Here is an 11,876-nt window from a genome sequence, read left to right as displayed (position 1 = left end):
TAATAATGATAATAATAATAATAATGTATTTAGTACAGGGTCTCTCTACACAGATCATACTCATAGTGATCCTGTTTTCAGCCTCCCAAGTGCTGGGACTATAAGCATGCGCCAACACACCCAGTCTCACCCTCTCAGTGCGCCCCAGTGTACCCCAGAACATATAGCAGTGATTGAACCCCACTCCCTGAAATTGTTGACATTTGATGAAGACAATGAATTTCTGTGGCTTTCTGTGAGCAAACAGCACAGGATAAGGAAACAGACTTCTCCCAGCCTGTGAGAGCCACTGGCACCTTTGACAGACAAGAAGTGATAGCATGCCTGGCTCAGAGCCACGCTACACCCTTCCATGGCTAGCCTGTGGTCAGGTCTGCACGAATATTGGGGTGGCATCCCCACTCCAACCCAAAGGTACACTTTGGTCTGCATGCAGACTTCCTCCTGGGACACAAAGCTCTCATCCTGCTGGATGAACTTTTGGGGCATCAGGTGAGCAGACCTGAGCCTACCTCCCCACCCACACCTGCTCATCCCTCTGCCTGGGCAGCCATTACCACTGAACCAGGCCATTCGAGTGTACTGGCTACTGTGGGCAGGAAAGCAAGATGCAGCAACTTCTCTTCATACCCACTCTGGGGGTCCTAGCAGATTCCATGCCAAGGAACTCTTGTGGGGAGTGCCAGGGAAGAGCCCTGTAGTGTGAGGGAGGGTCTAGCTACATATGCCCAGGTAGCTAGAGGTGTTGGTCATCCCTCGGACAGAGGCTGAACTTCAGAGCACAACAAAATAACAATCCAGACTTACACCGAAGTCTCATGGACTACCTCCTTCCATAGTAAGCTGTCCTTACCCCCAAGTACTACCTGGGCACCAACAGTAATGCCAGTAAGGGGGCTCTGGACCACAACCCATACCCTACTGCACTAGGAAAGTGAGACAGGCTAGCCCCTAGATTCCCATCTAAAGAATGGTGGCTTAGAGGCCAGGAATATAGCTCAGCAGCACAGTGCCTGCCTGCCAGGTACATGGTTTTGAGTTCAATTCCTGGCATGAGAAAAAGAATGCTGGTTTGAAATTTGGTGTAGTGCTATCTCAGTTACTCAGTATGCTGAGAAAAGATTGTATATTCAAGGCCAGCCTTGTCTCAAAATAAAACTTAAAAGAACTTGCCCAGTACAAGGACCTGGTTTCAAGGCCCAGTGCTATGCTACAAAGACCAGTAGGCTAGGTTCACTGTGGGAAGCTAAGTACATCAAGGCACAGACAGTAGTGCCAAGCACTTGGCACCAAGTAGCCCCCAGAAATGGGACTCGAGACTTGGCAGCTTATTCCTTCTTGCGGAGCCGGGGATTGAACTCAGGCCCTTGCACTTGCTAGGGAAGCGTTTATTCAACTGAGCCATCTCCTCAGCCCCAGGCAGCTTATTCCAGGTCAGATGAACTCAGGAGGGCTGGCTGGTCTCACTTGGTACCTCTGCTGACCCCAGGGCAGTAACACACTAGTGCATGTGGTGCTGGCAAGGAACCTGGATGAGCTGTATGCCGACCTACTGTTCTGGTCTCTGGCCTACACTCATCCCCTTCTGGCCACAAATCATGGGAGACAACTTAGGTAACCCAGCCTGAGATTCACAGCCTCTCCAAAGGCCTCAAACATCTCCAGGGCCTGATGAGACCATGTTTCCAGGGGATGGCCCAGCACCTGGGTGCAGCAAGTGTCCACTGGCAGTAAGCAGCAGCTGTTTACCACAGGCAATACCCCTTCCTGTGTATCTCTCCCTGTAGACACTTACCTAACACCTCCCAGGAGTCTTACAGGGCCACTCGAGCCCCAGAATACTTTTCTGGGAAAGGGTGTTCCTGAAATAAATTCCAGTTTGGCTTCGCCTCAGGAGCAGGAGCCTTCCAAGGCTCTTTCCACATCTGAAGGTCAAGTACAACTGGGTCCCTCCTGGAGCCCAGCAGCCACCTCTATTGGACAGTGGAGGAGCCAATGCTCTCAAGGATGCATAGTTTGTGTCACAAAAAGTGGGTGCAAGCCAGGTAGGGTGGCACATGCTTGTAATCCTAGTACTCAGGAGGCAGAGGCAGGAAGATCAATGAGAATTTGAGACCAGCCTGGGCTACAAAGTGAGCTCAAGGCCAGCCTGAACTGCACAGACAAAAAAAAGTGGGTGCAAGGACAGGGATTATCCTAAGCTGCTCTGTTTCCCCCACCTCACTCCCCACTCCCCAGGGCACCATCCCACACTGCAGGTTCAGGAGTCCAAACAGAATTTCTGGGTTCAGAGTCAGCATCATGCCTAGGAATTCCAACATGCTGTGGGCTGTGGGACAGGCGCCTGACAGACTGCCACAAGGCCAATCCCAGTGCCACCCACTTTTATTCATGGACCCTCAGGCTCCAGAGCCACAGACACTTGGCTTCCAGAGGGCACAGGAAGAAAAAGACCCTGGTACCCTCCCAGCATACTCCAGAGAGTCAAGATGGGCCTGGCCGCACCACCGCCTCAGGGTCAGCTGCACTGCCTCTGCCTAAGGGCAGTGTTGTGGCCACAAGGCTGCAGGTACCAGGAGACCAGGCCTGGGTGCTAGAGACCCTTCTGGGATGTCAGCACTGTCCCAGGCCCAGAGAGCTGATGCCATCCTGAAGCTGAGGCAGGGAAGGGGCAGGCTAGACAGTGAGGAAGAAGGGAAAAGCTTCCCAAGTCTTCAAGCCAGACGAGCAGCAAAGGACCAGGGCACCCAAGCTGGATGCAGGTGGGGCTGCACTTGTCCTACTTCCTGGTCATCTCAAGGACAAACCAGTCAGTCCAAGCAGCTAGGAAAGAGAAATCCCTCTTCTGATCCAGACAGAATGCTGGCAGGAACAGCAAGATAGGGGGCAGGGCAGGTGACAAGAGAGGGGGCTGGGGCCAGTAACTGTGTGGGGCAGCAGAGTCAGACAGCACCCAAGGTGCAGTCAGCCAAGGATGAAGGGCAGGGGCTGGCAGAGCCAAAGTCCCCCTCCAGGGACAGGAAAGGAGGGACACAGGGAGGAGGGGCAGGCCTCAGCCATCAATCCTGCCAGCCCTGAGGCTTGCGCTGCTCAAACCTGCAGAACCCCTCCCCACTCCCAGGCGCAGGGCCCACAGGACAGAAGGAAACCAACATCCAGTGACCTCAATCTTCCTCAGGCCAGGGGAGGGGCACTGGACACTCTAGGACTTCTTGGTGTCCTGCGTGTTCCGGCGCTTCAGGTCGCTCAGGTCAATGGGCTTGAAGGCTGTGGGAACAATGCAGTCAGTTATGGCAAGAGCCCCTCCAGCTCCTACTTCCAGGAGCCCTTGATTCAGACATCTTGGGACAGGATGGGAGACTACGCAGGAAGCAGGCGGCCTTCCCACCCCTTTCCCACTCACTCTTCAGGCCGGGGTTAGGAACCTTCTCCACGTACTCTTCCACCAGGCCCCGCTCACCACCTGACAGCTGGCTGCGAAGGTCTCGTTCCACACTCTGCCAGGCTGTGGACACAGAAAGCAATGGGTCAGTGTCCAGGACAGTCTGAGCGATAGGACTCTTCTTTCCTCTCCTCTGGAAGCATCCCCTGCCTCTATAATGCTCCTTCTGCCAGCCAAAAGTGCCTCTGGTGCCCAGCCCTCCCTGCCCCCACCCCTCCACAGGCCTGTCTCCTCTGTGCCATAGACCACCTGAGTCCATCCTGCGTTTCCAAGAGCTGCAGACAACACATAGACCTTGGCTTATTTCCCATCTCCTCCACTAGGTCTTGCTCTGGCCACTTCAATGAAAGCCTCCATGCCGACCGCTGGGTGCACCTCAGCTCCACCCGCCTTCATGCCCCAGCTAACACCCTAGTGCTGAGAGCAGGCTGCAGACACTGCCTCTCCTGGTATGCTGCGCACTCCCCACACCCTCCTCATGGGCTGTTATTCCAAACTGCCTGGTCACCCAAAGGAGTAGGCATGACAGATGTCCACACCTTGCTGGGGACAGGAGAGATAGGAAAGGGTTGAGGAAATTCCTCTTTTTGGTGCCGGGAATCAGACTTAGGACCTTGGGCTTGCTAGGCAGGCTCTGTAATACTGAGCTATATCTCCAGCCCTTGAGGAAGTTCCTGACCTTCATAAATGAAGCGTACATTCTCCTCATGGGCTGGTGTGAAGATCTCACTGCTGTTGGTGGGAGACCGGGGGCTGCTGTTCCTCTTGCCGTTGTAGACAACTCTGGAGACAGGAGAACTGGGGATGCCTGGCACATGAGCATGGGACTGGACCATATGCAGTCAGCCCCACCCCCACCCAAGAGGCAGCCTCCCAACTGCCCAAGACCCACCTGGTCATCGCTGAGATGTCTGGTCCTAGTGCTCTACTGTTGGGTCCCCTCAGCCTCTGAAAAGGAAACCCCAGGAATGAGATGTATCACCTGGTTGAGTGTGGAGGCACATGCTCCTGATCCCAGCACCCAGGGAGGCTGAGGCAAGAGAATCACAAGTCTGAGGCCAGCCTGGGCTACATAGTGAGTTCAGGGTTAGCCTGAATTATATAGTGAGACCCTGTCTCAAAAAAAAGAAAAGAAAGAAAAAGGGAATGTCAGCACCCTCTGGAGTGGGGGGTACATCCACTGGTTCCCTCTAAGAGTCAACAAATTATATGGGACAACTCTAGTTTGTTTGTTTGGGGGTTTTTTTGGTGGTACTGGGGATCAAACTCTGGACCTTGTGCTTGCCAGGCAGGTGCTTATGTCACTGAGCTACCTCCCCAGTCCCAAACTATGTGGTTTTGCTGCCTGACAGCGGATCTCCCATGGTTGCCTGGCGATCCCAGGCAGGCTACAGACACAGGAGAGTCAGCATACAGGGACAGGCCACCAGCTGCCAGACACAGGCAGGATCCAGAGGAGTGAGTCACAAGCTTGGCCTACATCCATGACCAATTTCTGTTTTAGCTAGTGGCAGCCTCTCACAGGAAAGCAGAACCGGGTCCCCAGTTCTGCCCACACTGGCTGCTGCAGGGCTGGTTGGTTGTTTCTGTTAAGCCTTGGCTTCTTGACTATAAAATGGGGATAGGATTCCTTATGAGGAGGAGCCCGAAGAACCCTTACCATAAGTCCAGCTGCCTGGCCCCTAAGGCTAGGGGCAGGGTGCTCCAGAAATGGGCTCAAACTAGGCCAGGGGGAAGGGGTATCCCTAGGGGAGGTGGCACATGACCCGGGGACCAGGATCCCAGAGTGTCACTTGTTTACAGTCTCAGTCTCAGCCCAGGGGATTTTCACTGCCCTGGAGCAGGGGTCTAATTTAAGGGTCAGGCTCTCATCCCTGCTGAGGATACATAGTAGCCCTAGAGTGAGGAAGCTGGTCCCAACCCTGGTATTGCTCAAAAGGGGGTTCATCCTGGGTGCCAGGGTCACAGAGCCTGAAATAGGGCCTTTCAGTACAAATTCCCTACGGCCCAGAAGCACCACACAGCCCAGAGGGCATTGTCTGCAGCTCTCCCAGAGGCTAGGAGGGCCACTCTGTCATCACAGTTATCCTATGTTTAAACACAGCACAGGTGAACACAAGCCCAGAGTCAAGGGCAAGGAAGACAAAACTGCAAAGCCAGATCCCCCAAGGACACAGATTCCAAGAATCTCGGCCTAAAAGAGGTGCACAGCTCCTCGGCCTAAAGAGGTGCACAGCTCACTCATCCAAGAATCTATGCTTTCTGAGATCAGGATCTCTCTGTCCTTCCCAGGGATAGCCCAGCCCAGGGATACCACGGCACAGAAATAGCCCTCCTGGGTCTGACAATGACAGCAGGACAAGATAGAGAAGCTCTATAGCCCAGGAAGAACATGTGTTTCCAAGGTCAGTGGTTGGAAGCTGACAGACTGGCCAGCACCTGCCTCATGTCCTAGGGCCCGAGCAGCCTTTTCTCCCTCATAGTTCACCCTTTTCTGCCCAGGACTGATTGCTCCTCGGGTAGCTTCTGCCCCTATCCTGCCTCCTCTTGCACTTCTCCTCCAGTTCATCCTCAGCTGCTCTCACATACCATGCCCTATGCATGGGTCCCCCTCTGGCACCACTCCAGCTGGCAGCAGTTTGTGTCTGGCTAAGCAGAGGGAAACCTGAGCATGTTTACCAGCCAGGGTTGAAGAAGCCAGCATGTCCCTAGAGGCTGGCATGGTTCTTCACTCAGAACTACCACTGGTGAAGTAGGCTGGGAGAGGAACTAGGCCCTCAGAAGTGCCAGAGATACCTATTGGCCCTGCCAAGCCGCAAGGAGTCATGAGGGTGTAGCCTGTTGCTCAGCAGCCCAGGGTAGGTGAGTGGTGGTCTTGTCCTGGCTGACCAGAGGGTAGAGCAGGGTGAATGGGAGGGGCTCTGTTCACACTGAACAGTTGGAGACAAGACCCTAATTCAGGGTCTCAAGAACCCACAGAGCAACCTGCTCCCATAAGACTCCATCCCTCTGCAGCCCCCACCAGGAAAGCAAAAATTTCACAGGAAATCTCCTCTAACTCCACACTCAAGACAGTTCATGTCCTCATGTTCTCAGGCACATGATTATGTTCTCAGTATAGGGCATGATCCTTCACATATCATATCCTAAGATACTTTTATCCTCCAAATATTGCAATTGGCTCACACCTAGTGATTACTATCATGTCAAAGTCTGACAATGTTTTCTCTTTCTTGGTGGACCACAAAATAAGGTGTAACTCCCAATGATAGTGTTTCAGACCAAATGGCCCTCACGGGCAGTCTCCTAGTCCAGGGACCTCCTTCCAAAGCTCCTCCACCATACCCTTCTTTGCATCCACTGCACCCACTACCACCGAGATGCACACTTGCCCAGTGCCAGCCTTCCTAGCTTGGGAGTGAGCATGAAGACATCAGCACCATCTTCCTAATAGCTATCCCCATGTCACTCACCAGTGGGTCACTGTCCAGCCCCTCTACTGCCATCAGATAGCCCATGGCCTTGTGTGTTTCCTGTTTTCTCAGATGTCACTTGCTGCTATACTTCCCAATCCTAAATGTAATTTCTGCCATAGAACCACCTTCCACCTGACACCCTAGGAGACGGGCAGACTTGACTGTGCTCAATAGGACTTGACTGCTGTAACTGCATAGCCATAGAAGCAGAATAAACCTGGGATGGTCAACCATTCATCTGCCTCAGGATCCACATCTGAGGCAAAATAGCCCCCAGTATGTGTGCAAGGCCTTCTTGCTCCCAACATAGATAAAAGCAGAGCCACATGAAGCTCCCAACTCAGAAAAAAATTCCCTGGCTCCTCCTCCCTGGTAGGGCAATCATAAATGGCCCTGGGGTCACTGCTGCTTACTAAAAGACAGGAAAGCTCTGGGCAAACTGGAATGTAGGGCCAGCCAGCTCCTAAGGAGGGAGAGACTCAGCCTGAAGAGACCATGGTGGTCACAACCGACACCTTCCAGGTGTCACTGTCACACAATCTCTCAGGCGCCCACGGCTTGACTAGAAAGAAGCTTGTGAAAACGCTCTGTTCAAAGGATAAAGCCAAAGATGAAGAGGCTGGGGATACAGCTCAGCAGCATAAGCACCTGCCTAGCAAGCACTAAGTCCTGAGTTTGATTTCTGGTACAAAAAAAAGGGTAATGCCATCCAGCAGAAGTGGACTCTAAGTGACCCCAGCCCTATCCCACCAGATCTCCAGAGCCATAGCGGTCAGGTAAGACTCACTTAGGCTGCCCTGAGTCTCCCTCCATCAACTCTATCTTCTGCCACGTCAGGGGTCAAACCCCTGGCCTCACACATGCTAGGCACCTACACTAACTTTGAGCTAGACCCTAACCACTGCTTTAACTCCTCCCTACACTCCATGGCAGGTCCCCAGGCTTCCTGAAATGTCCCCTCCCCAGTAACATCTGTGTTGCTCCGCTCTATGTGGCATTCATTCCACACAGGACAAAGGCTTCATCAGGTGAGCCTGTTTAAAAATTCCTATGTGAAGCCAGTGAGACAGCTCAGTGGACTAAGTGCCTGCTTAGGCAAGCGCAGGGATCAGGGTTCAATCCCCCATCCCAGGCATGCCGAGCTGGTGACCAAATTCAGGCGTGGTAGCACATGTCTGTAATCCTAGTGCTGGGGAGGCTGAAAGCAGAATTACTGTGAGTCCAAGCTGCATACCAAATACATAAAACTAAAAATTCCTCTGTGGAACTCAAGGGCTTCAGTGACTTCCTGGGGAGAGACCAAGGACAACAGCATAGTTGTAGAATGCATCTCAAACTCTTCTCAGGTCTCCGAGAAAGTCTTCCATCCACCCCAGAAACATTGCATACATAGTTGATAAGTCTTGTCTCCAAGTAGAATGAATATGACTGAACATTCTGTGTTCCTCTAGAGATTCTGGTATTGAAAGTTCCCTAGATCTCACTTCTACGTTTTGTATCCTTTTCAATGAGACCACTAGAATGTGGTCTAGCAACCAAGCAGGTGCTCGAAAGACACTGTTATGACAGGTACCACGTAGACCTGGTGGTCCCCTAAAGCTCTCTCTTCTCTGCCTATCGCTAGTTGCCCTCTTCATCACTCCACCTCTGGTGATCCAGGCAACCTGACTCCCCCTGCCAGCTCTGCCTCCTGTTTCCCTTCTGCCCCACCTCTCAACCTCTAAACGCCCTCAACAACCCCTGAGCGCCCCGAAGTCCACTCAGCGCCTGCACTTGTATCTCAGAGCCCTTTGCTTGAACTTGCCCTCTGCCCAAAACTCTGTCCACTCAGTCCAGGGCGGAGGGCGAGGGGGGAAGACCACTGTTTCTGGTAAGTCTACGAGTATAGGCGCGTTATGGTCCGTATCACCACTGACATGACATCTGCGGGCTCCGCGGCGTCCCTGCGGTCGCGTCTCGTAACTCTCTCCAACTGGCCTGGTCAGTGCCGCGGCACCGAAAAGCAGGAAGGAGGGCGGCAGGAAAGGGGAAGGAAACTCAAAAGGGCCGGCGCGGTCCAAGAAGCCGGAGACATCCTCGCAACATCCCCTGGGCCGCGGGGTCAGGGGACATCCGCCCACCTCAGTTCGCCTGGCGGAAGGGCCCCGTCACGGCGGCTACCATTCTGAATTTGATCGGGACTTGCCCGGCCCGACGACTAGGCGACACTAGGGCGGGGCAGGGCGGGACGGCCATGGTTCCTCCGGGCCCGCGCCCGCCCCGCCCAGTCCTGCCCCGCCCCGCCTCGCCTCGCCACGCTTCGCCTCGCCTCGCCTCGCTTCGCCTCGCCTGCTGCCGGCGCCGCGCCCGCCTTACCTCGCCCGCCCGGCCGCCAACGCCGCCGCCTCTTCCCGTGCGGCCGCCGGAAGTGACGCGGGCGCAGACGACGTCACGTGGCCACCGCGCAGGCCACGCGGGGTGGGGCCAGCCGTGGGGCTGGGGAGTGGAGGGCTAGGGTCATGGAAGGACGGGGAGGGAGAGTAAGACGGGCGCATTGGAGACTTGGGGAGGTCTAAGACGGGAATAATGGAGCCCAAGAGACTTGGGGAGGGGAACACTGGGGTGTTAGAGGGGGACTCGGGGACGAGAAACACAGCGGGAGGGGGGTACTTAGGGAGACCTGGGACAAGGATCATGGAGAAGGGAGGTAGTCATGGGGGAGTACATGGAGAGACATGGGAAAGGGGAGAACTAGGGATATGGGAAGGCTTGATGACTAGAGGGACAGGGGACACGGAGGGAGGGGTAGGGAAGGGTGGGGACATGGGACAGTGACCTAGGGCAATGGGAGACTGGGAGACAGGGAGACAGGAAGATGCCAGGTGAATGGAGGGGAGGGCATGGTGTGGGTGGGGGTGGGAGACGCTGAGTATGGGTAGAAGCAGATGGGGGACACCAGAGGCGTGGGGACAAAAGGGGTGATTGGGAATGAAAGGGTTTCCAAGAGGCCCTGGCCCCCAGCCCTGTGCTGCCGCAGAGCGCAGTAATAGGCAATCACCACAGGCTTGGGGATAACATTTATTGAAAAAGTAAAAAGTGTCACAATAAAAAATTGACTTAGAAAAAAAGCCAGGCCAGAGACATAGGTATAAGGGCCAAGGTCACGCCCAAAGATGGTAGGTTGGAGTCCAGGGCAGGGCGGTTTAGTCCACGCTGGCTCCCTTGAAGAGCTCCACCAGGTCCTTGAAGTCAGGGTCAATGAGGTCGGAGGGCAGGTCACCATCATCATTGGCTGCTTCTCTGTCTGCCCCCAGGGAAATGAGGTACCTGGGTGCAAAGGGCACCCTGATTGAGGCATGTTCAGCCCCGCCCCAGGGTAAGAGTCCTGGGGTCACCTGTTAGTTTTTCCTGGCAGGGTGAAGGGGAAGAAACCAGACCCCATGGCAGCTGTGTCGTGTTTTCCAGTTTGCTATAGCACAACAAAGGGTGGAGATGGTGTGCTGGAGCCCATGGGGCTGTTGGCCAAACTGACACTTGGGGTCCCACACCCTGGAGACCAGGTGAGGCTAGAGGGGTCAGGATGCAGTCTCTGCTCACCCACCCTTCTGACTCACCTGGCTATGTCAGGGTACCCATCGCTGCAGGCAATGTGCAGGGGTGTCCAGCCTGTCTCATCACGTTGGTGAATGTCAGCGCCATATTTGACCAGCAGCTTTACACACTCTAGGTTTCCAGAGAGCACAGCTTCATGCAGAGCAGCCAGGCCTAGGCAGGGATCAAGGCTGGAGTCCTTGAACTGGCCTTCCCCTGCCACCCCATATACCCTCAGCTGGCTGTTCTGGTCCTCTCACCTGAGGGGTGGATGGTGTCCAAAGAGACCTTCCGAGTCCTGATAAAGCGCCCCACCTGTTCCAGGTCACCCTGGCGGATATGGTCCAAGAAGAGGACATCATTAGGGAAACGGACACTTCGATATGCCATCAGCCGCCGGCGCCGCTGCCGGGGACTGTAGCGAGAATAACGCACAGTTCTGCTAGGCATCCTGGGGGCTAGAGAAGGGCTGCCCCTTTGGGGACCCTGCTGCACCGAGGTAAGGAGTGAGCCAGCCAGGCCAAACCAGGTGAGAGTGCAGGCTCTTCTGTCTGACTGAGACCTTGCTCCCAGCTTATATAGGCCTCATGGAGCTATATAAAGCTGCGCAGTCATGCTTGCCGATGCAAGGGGCTGAAACCGAGCTGCTCCCTCCCTCCCTGCGCACAGGATCGTGTTTGGAGGCTCATCTTTCAGCCCACCTGTTGCCATGTCCGGCCAAAGGGGTCAGATCTTTCTTGGCCATCACTTCCAGTCCCACAGCTAGACTTAGAAGGTGCCTCACAGAGGGCCAGAGGGGGACTAGGCTGGAGCCCCTGATAAGGTCATAGGTGTAGGGTCAAGGGCAAGGTAGGGATCCAGCCTGTGGAGAGGACACCTGCAGGTCACTCACTTCTACCTGCCTCTAGAGGTGAAGGGCTGTCTTCCTTTCCAAAGTGTACTGGAGGCCCCAGCCCTATCCACCTTCCCACCATTTATTACTCTCTTCCATTGCAATCCTAGCACCCTGGGGCAGCTTTCCCATGATAACCACCATTGCTGCCCAGGCAGGGCCCTGGAACAGTCCACCGTGGCCCCACTAAGTGCCTCCTCCCCCTTTCAATGCCCCCACATCCACATCTGCCCACATCTTTCTTTTGGTTCCAGGATGTGAAGACACTGCCAGAAACATCTCTGTACCACAGAGATGGAGACTGTTGTGGGAGTGTCTCCCCTCTGTCCCATCCAGCAGGCTCCTATGTCAGCTGCCTTCACTTGGTGGGGGGCTGTACTGGGAATTAAACTCAAGACCTTGTGCTTTTTGGATAGGTGCACTGCCACCACTTGTAGCAGGCACAACTGGCAACGCAGCATCCACACTGGGTGCCCGAGAAAAGCTGGTGGGTGAA

The 11,876-nt window shown here is 54.7% G+C and overlaps 2 protein-coding genes across 5 annotated transcripts; both read right to left on the bottom strand.

Moving 5' to 3' along the window:
• Positions 1-2,367: 2,367 nt before the first annotated feature.
• Positions 2,368-9,320, bottom strand: Mcrip1 (MAPK regulated corepressor interacting protein 1). Of its 3 annotated transcripts, none has more exons than XM_004639481.2 (5): positions 9,274-9,320; positions 4,335-4,390; positions 4,122-4,240; positions 3,404-3,505; positions 2,368-3,267 (listed from the first exon to the last, which is right to left on the bottom strand). In XM_004639481.2, the coding sequence occupies exons 2-5, from the start codon at positions 4,340-4,342 to the stop codon at positions 3,203-3,205; spliced, it is 294 nt and encodes a 97-aa protein (XP_004639538.1). In that variant the 5' UTR covers positions 4,343-4,390; positions 9,274-9,320; the 3' UTR covers positions 2,368-3,202. The 3 variants fall into 3 exon arrangements, with proteins under 3 accessions (XP_004639538.1, XP_023554989.1, XP_023554990.1); XM_023699221.1 differs by lacking the exon at positions 9,274-9,320 and adding an exon at positions 9,039-9,143; XM_023699222.1 differs by lacking the exon at positions 9,274-9,320 and adding an exon at positions 8,835-8,858.
• Positions 9,321-9,962: 642 nt separating this feature from the next.
• On the bottom strand, positions 9,963-11,052 carry Ppp1r27 (protein phosphatase 1 regulatory subunit 27). Of its 2 annotated transcripts, none has more exons than XM_023699220.1 (3): positions 10,749-11,052; positions 10,512-10,620; positions 9,963-10,224 (listed from the first exon to the last, which is right to left on the bottom strand). In XM_023699220.1, the coding sequence occupies exons 1-3, from the start codon at positions 10,936-10,938 to the stop codon at positions 10,101-10,103; spliced, it is 423 nt and encodes a 140-aa protein (XP_023554988.1). In that variant the 5' UTR covers positions 10,939-11,052; the 3' UTR covers positions 9,963-10,100. The 2 variants fall into 2 exon arrangements, with proteins under 2 accessions (XP_023554988.1, XP_004639537.1); XM_004639480.2 differs by having other exon boundaries at positions 10,512-10,662; positions 10,749-11,048.
• Positions 11,053-11,876: the final 824 nt, after the last annotated feature.

This window comes from Octodon degus, unplaced genomic scaffold (assembly GCF_000260255.1).
Source record: "Octodon degus isolate 3935 unplaced genomic scaffold, OctDeg1.0 scaffold00112, whole genome shotgun sequence".
Lineage (NCBI taxonomy): Eukaryota > Metazoa > Chordata > Mammalia > Rodentia > Octodontidae > Octodon > Octodon degus.
This window is presented reverse-complemented; position numbering and strand designations above follow the sequence as displayed.